General features: G+C 43.7%; 1 protein-coding gene across 1 annotated transcript in view; it reads left to right on the top strand.

Moving 5' to 3' along the window:
- Nucleotides 1-14,335, top strand: part of LOC102972793 (zinc finger protein 432) — a 50,980-nt gene extending 36,645 nt beyond the window's left edge. Inside the window, 3 exon segments of the mRNA XM_042970268.1 lie at nucleotides 12,271-13,160; nucleotides 13,163-13,242; nucleotides 13,244-14,335. Of these exon segments, the coding sequence (XP_042826202.1) occupies nucleotides 12,271-13,160; nucleotides 13,163-13,242; nucleotides 13,244-13,301 (1,028 nt within the window). The 3' untranslated portion in view covers nucleotides 13,302-14,335.
- The last annotated feature ends 796 nt before the right edge of the window (nucleotides 14,336-15,131 follow it).

Below are 15,131 nucleotides of genomic sequence, written 5' to 3'. Positions count from 1 at the left end.
GGAAGGTTCAGGCTCAAACCCTGAATGCCGTAAACAGACCTGAAGCCTGCATTTCCCCAGTTAATCGAAACCCAGTTCACTCCTTCAAGGTCTTCACGGACCTAAGAAAAAACTTTGCCTCCCCACATCACCACTCTTCTCACCGTCTCCGCAAAATTCAGTGTGTTCGGGATGAGCTAGTGATAACATTTACTGTTAAAGATGTAGTTCTTGTTCTTGCCTTTAAGGGGGTGCCTGGGTGGCTCATTCCGTCAAGCGTAGGACTTCGGTTCAGGTCGTGATCTCATCGTTCGTGGGTTCGAGCCTTGCGTCGGGCTCTGTGTTGACAGCTTAGAGCCTGGAGCCTGCTTAGGATTCTGGGTCTCCCTCTCTCTCTGCCTCTCCCCTGCTTGCGCTTTCTCTCTCAAAAATAAATAAACATTTAAAAAATTTAAGTTTACTTATCGAGATTTTAGATTTTTTAAAGCTTTATTTATCTTTGAGGGAGGGAGCACGCATGAGTGGGGGAGGGGCAGAGAGAGGGAGACACAGAATCTGAAACAGGCTCCAGGCTCTGAGCGGTCAGCCCAGAGCCCGAAGCGGGGCTCGAACTCACGGACCGCGAGATCGTGACCTGAGCTGAAGTCGGACGCTTAACCGACTGAGCCACCCAGGCGCCCCGAGCACAATCCAGTTTTAAAGCATTTTCATCACTCTGAAAAGTTTTCTTGGTCTTCTATCCACTCCTTCTCCACTCCTACCCCCAGCCATGCACAACCACTGATCATCTTCTTGGGTCTATTAGTTTGCAATTTCTAGACATTTCTTATAAACAGAATCATTAAGTATGTATAGTCTTTTGTTGCCACCTTTTTTGATTGGCATTAAATTTGGTCTATATTATAATTCTCACCAGGTTTTTCCCAAGTGATTTATTGAGGCAAAATTGACTTACAGTAAGCCACAGATATTTAAGTAATATTGATTGGGGGACACCTGAGTGGTCAGTCAGTTAAGCGACTGATTCTTGATTTTGGCTCAGGTCATGATCTCATGGTTTGTGCATTCGATCCCCACATGGGGCCCGGTACTGAGAGTGGCGTCTGGGATTCTCTCTCTTTCCCTCTCTCTCTGCCCCTTTATGTCTGTCTGTCTCTCTCTCAAGATAAATAAACTTAAAAAAAGTCATATTGATTGGTATTTTGACATATATACTCATGAAAGTATCACCACCATGAAGATCATAAACACACCCCTCAGCACCAAATTTTCTTTATGCTCCTTTTTAATCTACCCCTCTCATACTTCCCCATCTCTCCCCAAGCCACCACTCATCTAGTTTTCATTACTATAGGCTAGTTTATATATTTTTAAGTTTTATATAAATGGACTTATACAGGATGTGCTGGGTTTTTTTAAAAATTATTTTTAATGCTTATTAAAAAAAACTTTTTTTTTTTTTTTTTTTTTTAATTTTTGAGAGAGAGTGGGAGCAGGGGAGAGTCCGAGAGAAGGACACACAGGCTCTGAAGCAGGCTCCAGGCTCTGAGCTGTCAGTGCAGAGTCCCATGAGGGGCTTGAACCCACAAACTGTGAGGTAATAACCTGAGCCAAAGTTGGATGCTTAACTGACTGAGCCACCCAGGCGCCCCTGGCCACATTTGCTTTTTATTTATTTATTTATTTTTTTAACGTTTTTCTAATTTTATTTTTGAGACAGAGAGAGACAGAGCACGAACGGGGGAGGGTCAGAGAGAGGGAGACACAGAATCTGAAACAGGCTCCAGGCTCTGAGCTATCAGCACAGAGCCCGACGCGGGGCTCGAACTCACGGACCACGAGATCATGACCTGAGCCGAAGTCGGACGCTTAACCGACCGAGCCACCCAGGCGCCCCCACATTTGCTTTTTAAATGCACATTGTCCAGATCTTTGGAACCTTCCATATGTCCTGAATGGATGTGCCTGATAATCCGCCTGCTTCTGAGGCATTGTGCTCTTCTGCTTTTGCTTTCCCAACTCCCCTTTAATAGCCATGCCACTTCCGCTCCACAGAGGAAAGGCATACCTTTCACACATTTAGAACTCCCCTGCTTTATTGCCTTACGGTGTGAAAGCCTCAGGGGCACCAAATGAAGGAACCGTTGGAAATATTGGGGTCCTTTAAGGTAAGTGCATAGCAGCAGTAACAACACCTGGGCCCAGGGCGAATGTGTAGGCAAAGTCCGTTTGCTCTTTACCCCACAGGTCCTGGGTCCCCAGGAGCAAGAGAGGTCAAGGGAAGGAATGAGGGAAGAAAGAGGAAGTTCTTGGACTTGGCTATCATTGCTTCTGGGGAGAACTTCGAGGGGACACCAAGATTTCTGACTCTAAGAACTTCGTGGCAGATGCAGGAGACACCAAAGTCATAGAATCCATGTTACTGCTTCCTGAGCACAGAAAAAAATGATCAAGGCCCAGGTAATTTTCTTTTGCTACATCTTTCCTGTGTTTTCTGACATATTTGTGGTGACCTGGAAAAAATCAATTCAACTAAAAGAAGTATAAACTGGGATACTTGGGTTCTAGGGAGAAATTAACTTAGACCCTAAATTCAAAAGCAGGGCAAAGTGAGATCAGGAATATATTACTCACAGGCGTCATCCTAAAGGATGACATCGGAACACTGTGGGTTACATTAGCTGTCACTTTGCCTCTCGTATCTCTAACAGACATCACAACCAGACGGACATGAAAAGCTACGTGATGTCCACTGACTCTGTGGGGCAGGCAGACCAGTCTCTTGGGGGATTCAATAGTTTATGTCACTTAGGTCTTGGGAAATTTCGTCAGTGGATGTCTTGGGAGGGGATCATTGGGGTATATCCTCACCCACAGCCTTCTGGTAAGTGGAAAAGCAGATTTTCTATAGCTGTCTCTTACTGAGGGCCTCCTCTGGGAATATGCCATATGCCAAGCAGAGCTCAGAGGATACAGTTCTTCAGAGCACCATAGTCTGGTGACCCAGGGAACCAACTTCATAGCAGTCTGATTTTATTCAGGAATAAAACCACTGAAATGGCCTACGAAAGTGGAAAGGTTGCATGACTTTCAAATGGTCCTCCATAAATAGGTAATTGAAGTGGAGTTTGAGTAGAGATTTGGCAGTAGTAAGTGGAAAGTGTGTTTCTCTATTAAGGGTTTGGATCGGGGCACTTGGGTGGCTCAGTCAGTTAAGCGACCAACTTCGGCTCAGGTCATGATCTCATGGTTCGTGGGTTCGAGCCCCGCCTTGGGCTCTGTGCTGACAGCTCAGAGCCTGGAGCCTGCTTTGGATTCTATGTCTTCCTCTCTCTCTGCCCCTCCCCTGCCCACACTCTGTCTCTCTTTCAAAAATAAATAAACACTAAAAATAAATAAATAAGGGACACCAGGGTGGCTCCATTGGTTAAGTGTCTGACTTTGACTTAGGTCATGATCTCGCAGTTTGTGGGTTTGAGCCCGTGTCGAGCTCTGCTAACAGCTCAGAGCCTGGAGCCTGCTTTGGATTCTGCGTCTCCCTCTCTCTCTGCCCCTTCCCCACTTGTGCTCTGTCTCTCTCTCTCAAAAATAAATAAATTATAAAAATAAGTAAGTAAGTAGATAAATAAATAAACAAAATGAGTTAATCTAGGGGCTCAGTTGGTTAAGCATCTGACTCTTTTTTTTTAAGTCTTTTTATTTTGAGAGATAGCTCTCATGCATGAGCCGGGGAGGGGGCAGAGAGAGAGAGAATCCCAAGCAGGCTCCGCACTGTCAGTGACGAACTGAACTGTGAAATCATGACCTGAGCCGAAATCAAGAGTCAGTTGCTTAACCGACTGAGCCACCCAGGCCCCCCAAGGATCTGACTCTTGGTTTAGGCTCAGGTCATGATCTCACAGTTGTGATACGGAGCCCCTCATCAGGCTCATGCTGGGTGTGGAGCTTGCTCAGTATTCTCTTTCTCCCTCTCCCTTTGCCTCTCCCGTGAACATGAGCACGAGCATGTGCTTGGTCTCTCTCAAAGATAGATAGATAGATAGATAGATAGATAGATAGATAGATAGATAGACAGATAGACAGATATGTAGGAAGGAAGAGAGGGAGGGAGGGAGGGAGGGAGGGTGAGTTAATCTAGACAAAGCATTTAGAACAGTGCCTGGTTGATAGAAAGCAGTATGTAATAGCATTCAGTGCCCCACAGCTTGCCAACACTTGTTGTTATGTTATCAAATTGTATATTTTTCAGTTTGTAGGATCTAATATTCTCTTGCCTTATTTCATTTTGCATTTTCCTCATCAGTTGTGAGGGTCAGATACATGTCTCTTTGTTGCTTTTTTGGATTATTTCTTCTTTGCTCATTTTAAAAATTAGGGGCGCCTGGGTCTCTCAGTTGGTTAAGCGTCAGACTTCAGCTCAGGTCATGATCTCACCATTTGTAGATTCGAGCCCCACGTTGGGCTCTGTGTGGACAGCTCAGAGCCTAGAGCCTGCTTCAGATTCTGTGTCTCCCTCTCTGTCTGCCCCTGCCCCAGTCACACTCTGTGTCTCTCTCTCTCTCAAAAATAAGTAAACATTAAAAAAATTAAAAAAAATAAAAGTTAACTTTTTTATCTTATTGATTTATATTATTTGTCTTGTGGTATATTGATCCTTTTATATGTTGCAAATATTTTTCTAGAATTTTCCTTGTCTTTTAGCTTTTGTTCTTAATATTTTTCTCCATGCAAAAGTTTTATTTTTTTATTCAAATTAAAATGTGTTAGTCTTTTTCTTCATGGTTTCTTACTTGTGCTATAAACATTCCGTATTTTCTTCTATTCTTTCATAAGTTCTTTCTTTAAAAGTTTATCTCCCATATTCATTAAGTATTGATGCTATGAAATAAGAACATATATATATGTAAATCTCTGCCCCTGGTTCCTGTTAATACTTAGTCTTTTACCCTGGCTCATGCCCAAGAGTTCTTCTGAAACCCTTATAATTTCCTGGTGATAGGAATGTCTGTCACTGGGCTCTTACATCTCTTGGAATTTTCTGGGTGATAGGACCATCTTTTGTTCTAATAAGGTGACTCTTGGTGTGGGCTCCTGGATGTCCCCTGTGGGGGCTGATCACTAGAAAGACCAAACCATGATTAGAAGCGCGGAACTTGTAGCCCCACCCGCCATCCTCCTGAGAAGGGAGAGGTACTGGATAATGAATTAGTAATTGATTATTAGATCATGCCCATGCAATGAGGTCTCCATAAAAAGCGCAAAAGTACAGGATTTGCAAAGCTTCTGGATGGGTAGACACATCTACATTCTGGGAGGGTGGCGTACCCCAGCTCCACAGGGACAGAAGCTTGTGGGTTTGGGACTTTCCAGACCTTTCACTAGGTGCCTCTTCATCTCGGCTGTTCATTCATATCCTTTTTTTTTTTTTTTTTTTTTTAATTTTTAAGTAAACTCTGTGCCACACGTGGGGCTCAAACTCATGACCCCAAGGTCAAGAGTTGCGTGTTCTACCGACTGAGCCAGCCAGGCTCCCCTCATTTGTATCCTGTAAAATGTCCTTTACAATATAGTAAACGTGTGGGGTCTATGCCGACTCCAGGTGGTTGGTGCCAGAATTTCTTGGTGTGGAAAACCCACACATCTGGTCACTGAGGTATTCTGTGTGAGTGTGTAAAGAAAAACAGAAGTGAGTTTTTCTCAGCTGCCTGACAAATTACTCCAAAACTTAGCAACTTCAAACAACACCTTTTTTTAATCTCATACTTTCTGTGGTCAATAATTTTAACATGATTTAGCTAGACTGTGTTGTTTTTACTCATAGCACCTTTGACACCGTGTGAGGTTTTTTCCTCCTGACACCAGATATTGGATCTCTTCCAACACCACTTCTCCAATTCTCTGACACTGAGTACCTGCAGTTAGCAACTGGTTACACGGATTTAAGGCTGCAGACCAGCAAAATGCCCCCACTTGAGATGCCAAGCACAAGTCTTGGTCTCCTGCACTGACTGATGGGCTCTAAATTTTTTTTTTAATGTGTATTTATTTTTTGAGAGAGAGAGAGAGACAGAGTGTGAGTGGAGGAGGGGCAGAGAGAGAGGGAGAAACAGAATCCAAAGGAGGCTTCAGGCTTTGAGCTGTCAGCACAGAGTCTGATGTGGGGTTGGAACTCATGAACTGCAAGATCATGACCTGAGCGGAAGTTGGACGCTTAACTGACTGAGCCATCCAGGTGCCCCTGATGGGCTCTAAATTTATCACGGTTTCCATGGTCCCTTTCTCAGGACAGTGTGGAGGACTGCAACCCTTCCAGGACCTCGATGTGCTAATGAACTTGGAGGAAGCTTGCTGAACCTGTAGTTTTGGGGGTTTTGTGAAGATTTCGTTATGTGGACATGATGGATTAAATCATTGGCCACGTAAACTCCATCTCTAATCCTTCTCCCCTCTATGGAGGTTGGGAGGCGTGGCCAAAAGTTCAACCCTGTAATCATGGGTTTGTTCTTCTGGCATCCAGCCCCCATCCTGCAGTGGTGTGATAGCCTGGGCTACCAGTCATCTCATTAGCACACAAAAAACACTTAACACTGGAGATTCTAGGCATTTTCAGAGTTCTTTGTACTTGGAACCAGGGCCAAAAGCCAAATATTTTGTGTCATGTTGCTGCTGGGTACTTTGTTTCATACTCTTTCCTGAGCCTGTAATCAAGATGTAAGCCAGGGTGGCGTCTGATCTGGAGGCTCAGGTGGGGAAGGATGCACTTCTAAGCTCACTTATTGGGTTTTTGGCAGGATTCATTTCCAGAAGGGCCGATCAGATGAGATCCTCAGTTCCTACCTGTCTGCTCGTATAAGATTCTTACTTTTTAGTTCCTTGCCACATGGGCCCCCCAACATGCCACTTGTTACATCAAAGTCATCAAAGGACAGGTTCTGTTAGCAAGATGGAATTCACACGCACAATTGTATGAGGTCACCTCTAAACCCGTGGAATTACCTGTGTGATTGGAGTGTCTTTGTTATTCATCATGGGCCACGGGGACCACACTTTATAGTTTATGTCAATGAAGTGACTCATGTAGGCCCTAAATAATTTGTGCTAATGAGGTGACTCAAGACGGGACTGTCCATGCCAGAAGGACCAACCATGTGATTTGTGGCTTTGAACCAGGTGACCTCCAGGAAGGGGAAGGAACCTGGAGATTGAGTTCAGTGATGTAGTCTGTGTTTCAGTAAATCATGCATAAATCATGAGGCCTCAGTGAAAACTCTGGACAATGAGGTTTAGGTGAACTTCCTAGGTTGGCAACAGTCTTGAGTACAGTCACCGTGACTAGGAGTACACAATGCTGTCCACACTTCACAAGGAGAGTCCTGTGTTTCAATATCAAATGGTCTTCATGCCTGGCCATTTTGGCACAAAAAATCAGGGCTTTGAAAAGAATATTGCATTCTTTTCTGAATTTGGTTGTTTCTGCTGTAGGTGATCTGGCTTTTGTATCTGGATGCTTTTATAGTTTCCCTTTGCATTTGGTGTATCATAGTCTAATGCGTTGAGGTATAGACTTCCTGCTTGGAGTTTTTTGGGAGTTGTGAATCTGAGGTTTGGAGTATTTAATTAGTTGTGAGTTTTGCAGCTTTTAGGTCTTTGGATACTGCTTCTCCAGTATTCCCTTTTATTTTTGAGAAACTATAAGCTGGTATATATCAGATCTTTTGACACTGTATGCTTATTAATCTCTTTCTTACATTAACCTTCTTTTCTGTGGTCCATTTTTGGTAATTTCTTCAGTTATATTCCAGCTTACTACAGTGTATCTAATGTGCTGTTTTCTGTCTACTGATAGATGTATGTGTATGTATGTTTGTCTATTAGAAGTTTCTTTTTTTCCCCCCAAATATTCCTAATCAACTTTAGTGGTCTTTTTGCATTAGATATACCTTGTATGGTTTTTCTTATTCTCTTACATTTATTAAAAATACTATCTTATAAACTGTGAATGTGGTCTGGTTGATGCTCATATTGGCTGTGAAGTTTTCTTGTAAAGTAAAAATATTTTATTTGTCCTGGTGTTATTTGCCTATTTTTAGTATTTGAAAATGGTGCTTATGTAGTCAACTAGTCTTTGACAAAGCAGGAAAAAATATCCAGTGTGGGGAAGAAAGCCTATTCAACGACTGGTGTTGGGAAAACTGGACAGCTACGTGCAGAAGAATGAAACTGGACCACTTTCTTATACCATACACAAAAATAAATTCAAAATGGATGAAAGATCTAGATGTGAGACAGGAAACCATCAAAATCTTGGAAGAGAACACTGGCAGCAACTTCTTTGACCTTGGCCGTAGCAACTTCTTACTAGATACATCTCCAGAGGCAAGGAGAGTAAAAGCAAACATGAACTATTGGGACCTCATCAAGATAAAAATCTTCTGCACAGCAAAGGAAACAACCAATGGAACTAAAAGGCAGCCTATGGAATGGGAGAAGATATTTTCAAGTGACATATCTGATAAAGGTCAGTATCCAAAGTCTATAAAGAACTTACCAACTCAATACCCAAAAAACAAATAATCCAGTTAAGAAATGGGAAGAAGACATGAATAGACACTTCTTCAAAGAGGGCATCCAAATGACTAATGGACACATGAAAAGATACTCAACATCACTCATCATCAGGGAAATACAAATCAAAACCATGATGAGATACCACCTCACACCTGTCAGAACGAATGGCTAAAATTAACAGCAGAAGAAACAACAGGTGTTGGCAAAGATGCGGAGGAAGGGAACCCTCTTACACTGTTGATGCGAATGCAGACTGGAGCAGCAACTCGAAAACAGTATGGAGATTCCTTAAAAAGTTAGAAATAGAACTACTCTATGACCCAGCAATTGCACTACTAAGTATTTACCCAAAGGATACAGAAATACAGATTCGAAGGGGCACATGCACCCCGATGTTTGTGGGAGCATTATGAACAATAGCCAAAGTATGGAAAGAGCCCAAATGTCCATCAACTGATGAATGGATAGAGAAGTGGTATATATATGCAATGGAATATTACTCAGCGATCAAAAAGAATGAGATCTTGCCATTTGCAACTATGTGGATAGAGCTAGAGTATATTATTATACTAAGCGAAATAATCAGAGAAAGACAAATACTATATGATTTCACTCATGTGGAATTTAAGAAACAAAACAGATGAACATATGGTAACGGGGGAAAAAGAGAGAGAAGGAAACAAACCAAAAGAGACTCTTAATTTTTTTTTAATGTTTATTTATTTTTGAGAGAGAGAGAGTGCAAGCAGGGCAGGGGCAGAGACAAAGGGAGACACAGAATCTGAAGCAGGTTCCAGGCTCTGAGCTATCAGCATACAGCCCAACATGTGGCTCTAATTCAAGGACTCCAAGATCATGACCTGATCCAAGGTCAGACACTCAACTGACTGAGCCATCCAGGTGGCCCAAACCATAAGAGACTTTTAAGGATAGAGAACAAACTGAGGGTTAATGGAGGGAGTGGGAGAGTGGTGGGCTAGTTGGGTGATGGAAAGTAAGGAGGGCACTTTTTATGATGAACACTGGGTGTTGTAGGTAAGTGATGAACCACTGAATTCTTTTTTTTTTTTTTTTTTTACATTTATTTATTTTGATATACAGAGAGCAAGCAGGAGAAAGGCAGAGAGAGAGGAGAGAGAGATTCCAAGCAGGCTCTGGGCTATCAGCACAGAGCCCAACACGGGGCTCAAACTCTTGAACTATGAGATCATGACTTGAGCCGAAATCAAGAGTTGGACACTCAACCGACTGAGCCACCCAGGTGCCCTGTGATGAACTACTGAATTCTATTTTTGAGACCAATATCGCCCTGTATGTTAACTAACTATTTAAATAAAAAGTTGAAGGAAAAATAAATAAGTGAAAAAGAAAATGGTGCTAAAATATATTGAAAGATAGGATTTTGCTTCCACTAAAATGCATTTAAGAAAAGTACATAGGGGCACCTGGGCGGCTCAGTTAAGCCTCTGCCTTCGGCCCAGGTCATGAGCTTGCAGTTTGTGAGTTCAAGTCCCACATCAGGTGAGCTCGAGCCATGCATCAGGCTCTGGGTGAACTTGAGTCCTGCATTTGGCTCTGGGTAAACCTGAGCCCTGCTTCAGGTGAGCCCTGCTCCTCTCTCCCTCTCTCTCTCCCTCCCTCTCTCTCTCTCTCTCTCTTTTTCTGCCCCTTGCTCACTTGCACCATCTCTCTCCCAAAAAAAAAAAAAAAAACATATTTGGATGAGGCTTTGGTGATTACAACTTCCCTCATGCTTCTTCCGTGTTGATAAAAGTAATTCACATCAGGGGCGCCTGGGTGGCTCAGTTGGTTGAGCATCCGACTTCGGCTCAGGTCATGATCTTGCGGTCCGTGAGTTGGAGCCCCACGTCGGGCTCTGTGCTGACAGCTCAGAGCCTGGAGTCTGTTTCAGATTCTGTGTCTTCCTCTCTTTCTGACCCACCCCCGTTCATGCTGTCTCTCTCTGTCTCAAAAATAAATAAATGTTAAAAGTAATTCACATTAAACAGGACTGTTGTTGTTACAGGAATTACTGACACTGGAGGACGTGGCTGTGGACTTCTCCCGGGAGGAGTGGCAGCTCCTGGCCCCCGCCCAGAAGGACTTGTACCGGGATGTGATGTTGGAGAACTACAGGAACCTGGTGTCAGTGGGTGAGGAGAACTCCCCTGTGTCACTTAGAGGTGCCTGGGCACTGGCCTTTCCTCTATCACTCAATGAAAGCTTTGCCATCGCTGTGGTCTTGAGAAGAGTCCAATGTTTGGTCCCCTTTCTTGACCCCAGACAAAGCAGTGTAATCTTTTCTTTCCTGAAAGAGAATCTTTGCATGTGAGAGATTGGTTGTCTCTAAAATGTAGTATTTTCCCATCTTGACCTACTGTACCCCAAGTCACTAAGCATCTAAGTCTTCTGTCATTTCTCATGAACAGGGTGTCAAGCTACCAAACGAGGTGCACTCTCTGTGTTGGAACACAGAGACGAGGCATGGATGAAAGCAGAGGATGAAATCCAGGATAGAACCCGTGCAGGTGAGTGAGTGAGAACCAGCAAGGGGAATGGTGGAGGAAGTTACATTCTAGTCATGAAGACAAGGTGTCACAGCAGAGAGGGTGTCTGAAGATACCTAAACAGCCCCTCCTCATACTCCTTTCCCCAGATGAGAACTGTTTTTCTTTGTGGCTATTTAGCTTTAAATATGCTCCTTTTCTCTCCTTGGATCTTCCATTTATTTCATCTTACATCTTTATAATTTTCTTTTAAACTGGGATCATGGAGGGGGCACCTGGGGGGCTCAGATGGTAAGCGTCCGACTTCTACTCGGGTCATGATCTCATGGTTCATGGGTTCGAGCCCCACATCAGGCTCTGTGCTGACAGCTCAGAGCCTGGAGCCTTCTTTGGATTCTATGTCTCCCTCTCTGTTCCTCCCCTGCTCACACTCTGTCTCTTTCTGTCTCTCTAAATAAACGTTGAAAAAAATTTTTTTTCAATAAATTGGGATCATATGATCAACAATAAAGAGTCACCCCTGCTATGTCATCTTTAAAACACTTTTATTTCATACCGTTCTCATGAGACAATTTGTTACTGTCTTTTTGCCTAGGAATTGGGAAGGTTGACAGTCATCTGCAAGAGCACTCTCAAAACCACAGATTTCTGAAGAGCCTTCAACAATATGGAGAACAGAGCACATTTAGAAATGCTGTTCACCTGAGCGAATTACGTTTTGCCTTAACACAAAATCATGTGTTTGACTTATGTAGAAAAGCTTTGAAATCAAGTTTAAGTTTAGTTAACCAGAAGAGAAGATATGAAAAAGAGAAAGCCGATGACTCTAATGGAGACGAGAAATCTTTTCTACGTGGTAATCACGAACGTTTGTATACTGGAATTAAATTCCCCGAATGTGCGAAACACGTCAGCACTAAATTCCAAGTCTTTAAGCATCGGAGGACTCCTGACACGGAGAACTCCCAAGCATGCATCGAAGGTGAGAGAACGTGCATCAGGAGGTCCCGGCTCCTTTACCGTGAGGGCGGTCGCGGAGGAGAGAAGCCCCGCGGGTGTGATCCGTGTGGGAGATCCTTCTCCAGAAATGTCACGTTCACTAAGCATCAGAAAACTCCCGCACCAGACAGAGTCTGTTTGGCCAACGACTGCAGAAGAGGCGCTAGCGCGAAGGGCAGCCTTGCTGTGCCTCAGCAAACCCGTACGGCGGAGCGGTCCTACACGTGTGGTGAGTGTGGAAAAGGCTTCGCCATGAAGCGCTATCTGATCGCACATCAGCGAACTCACAGTGGAGAGAAACCTTACGTCTGTGACGAATGTGGAAAAGGCTTCACCGTGAAGAGCAACCTCGTTGTGCATCAGCGAACTCACACAGGGGAGAGACCCTACATGTGCACTGAATGTGGAAAAGGCTTCACCATGAAGCGTTACCTTGTTGTACATCAGCGAACTCACACCGGAGAGAAACCGTATACATGCGGCGAATGTGGAAAAGGCTTCACTGTGAAGAGTAATCTCATTGTGCACCAGCGATCTCATACTGGCGAAAAATCTTACATGTGCTCTGAGTGTGGAAAAGGCTTCACCACAAAGCGCACCCTCGTTATACATCAGCGAACTCACACAGGAGAGAAATCTTACCTATGTAATGAATGCGGAAAAGGCTTCACCACAAAGCGCACCCTCGTTATACATCGGCGAACTCATACAGGTGAGAGACCCTATGAATGCAGGGAGTGTGGTAAAGCCTTCAGCCAGAAGATCTGCCTCATACAACATGAGAGGTGTCATACAGGAAAGACTCCCTTTGTGTGTGCTGAGTGTGGCAAATCCTACTCCCACAAATACGGTCTCGTTACGCATCAGAGAATTCACACGGGGGAGAAACCCTATGAGTGCAGTGAATGTGGGAAAGCCTTCACCACAAAGTCAGTACTCAACGTCCATCAAAGAACTCACACAGGAGAGCGACCCTACGGATGCAGCGATTGTGAGAAAGCCTTCTCGCACTTGTCAAACCTTGTTAAACATAAGAAAATGCACACGAGAGAAACGGGTAGATTCAGTCAGGTTGGAAATTCCTTTAACACAGAGTCGGGGCTCATTACTTAACGAGTGAACTCGTGCAAAACAAAAGCCCTTTGAATGTGATGCCTTCTGTGGCAACCAAGACTTCGTTAAACATCACTGTTTCCAGCAGATTGGAATGTCATTGTGTCCCTGCCTGTTGTCATATGTGTGCCCTGAGGAGATCAGAGAACTCGTCCAGGAGGTAAACCTGGTGAATACAGTGAATGTGGTGCCTTCCGTGATCCTTACCTCGTATTTTCTGTCAATGAAAACATGTTGGAAAAACTCATGCATTGAGCATGGAGATGCCTTGAGCAAAACTTGCTAGTTTCATTATATTCTGAGGAGTGGATACTGAGCCAAATTCTGTTGACTACAGAGACTAGGAAGGCCTTCAGTGGGAAGGTAGATTATTATCAGGGATCGTCGTAGATCATCAGTGAGCTTATTGTTCATAGAAATACCATTTTAAAGAAATTCATGTTGACCATGACCATGGGAAAGCCTTTACCCAGAAAGAAGACCTCAGTGAGTGTCAAGAGTCCACACTGGAGCAAAACTTTAGGAGGACAGTATGACAGGATGTCAGTGATACATCCTGCCTTGTTTGGTCAGGTATCATACAGAAATTAAAACTCTATGAACATGCTAAATGTAGAGCACCTTTAGTCAGATATCAGAGAACTCGTGAAGGAATGAAGTCCTGTGAAAGTGGAAAATATTTGAATGCCTTTTTAAAAAAAGGTTTTTTAATGTTTATTTTCAGAGAGAGGGTACAAGTGGGGGAGGGACCGGGGGTGGGGGGAGCGGGGACAGTGGATCCAAAGCCAGCTTTATGTGGACAGCAGAGAGCCTAATGCGGGGCTCGAACTTGCAAACTGTGAGATCATGACCAACTAGGCCAAAGTTGGACGCTTAACCAACTGAGCCACCCAGGTACCCCTGTTTGAGTGCTTTTAAATATTGCAAGTCTGACCTCATTGTATACATCAGGTAATTCACCTCATGTGCATTTTCAGATGATACTTGGGAACCCTTTTCTAGTTGCCTTGTCACTAATTCCATAGTTTAAAAGTTAGTCTGCTTTCTTCATCATTGACTAATATTTATTGTTCTATGGAGTGTTCTAGGACTACCCTGTATTATATGATTTGTAAATTTAGTGTTTTGAAGTATTTTTTTTTATTAAAAAAAATTTTTTTTTTTAACATTTATTTATTTTTGAGACAGAGACAGAGCATGAACGGGGGAGGGTCAGAGAGAGAGGGACACACAGAATCTGAAACAGGCCCCAGGCTCTGAGCTGTCAGCACAGAGCCCGACGCGGGGCTCGAACTCACAGACCGTGAGATCATGACCTGAGCCGAAGTTGGACGCTTAACCGACCAAGCCACCCAGGCGCCCCGAGTATTTTGAAGTATTTTTTTTTTATTTTTAATTTTAACGTTTATTTATTTTTGAGACAGAGAGAGACGGAGCATGAACAGGGGAGGGGCATAGAGAGAGAGACACAGAATCTGAAACAGGCTCCAGGCTCTCAGCGGTCAGCACAGAGCCCGACGTGGGGCTCAAACTCACGGACCGTGAGATCATGACCTGAGCCGAAGTCGGATGCTTAACCGACCGAGCCACCCAGGCGCCCTGTATTTTGAAGTATTTTAAAAGGAAACTTTTAAATTTATGATAGCGGATATTTGTACTTGCTTAACTCAGTTTTTAATTATGACCAGATATTTTATAAAACCACCTTCCAAGTTTTTTTTTTAATTTTGTTTTTTAATGTTTATTTACTTTTGAGAGAGAGAGAGAGACAGAGCACAAGCGGGGGAGGGGCAGAGAGAGAGGAGACACTGAATCTGTAGTAGGCTCCAGGCTCTGAGCTGTCAGCACAGAGCCCAATGTGGGGCTCACACTCGCCAATCAGGAGATCATGAACTGAGCCAAAGTTGGATGCTCAACCAACTGAGCCACCCAGGCAACCCCCAAGTTATTTTTGAAAATGTTTAA

The sequence above is a fragment of the Panthera tigris genome, chromosome E2, assembly GCF_018350195.1.
Source record: "Panthera tigris isolate Pti1 chromosome E2, P.tigris_Pti1_mat1.1, whole genome shotgun sequence".
Classification (NCBI taxonomy): domain Eukaryota; kingdom Metazoa; phylum Chordata; class Mammalia; order Carnivora; family Felidae; genus Panthera; species Panthera tigris.
Note: the sequence above shows the minus strand (reverse complement) of the source record. Positions and strands in the feature narration are given on the sequence as shown.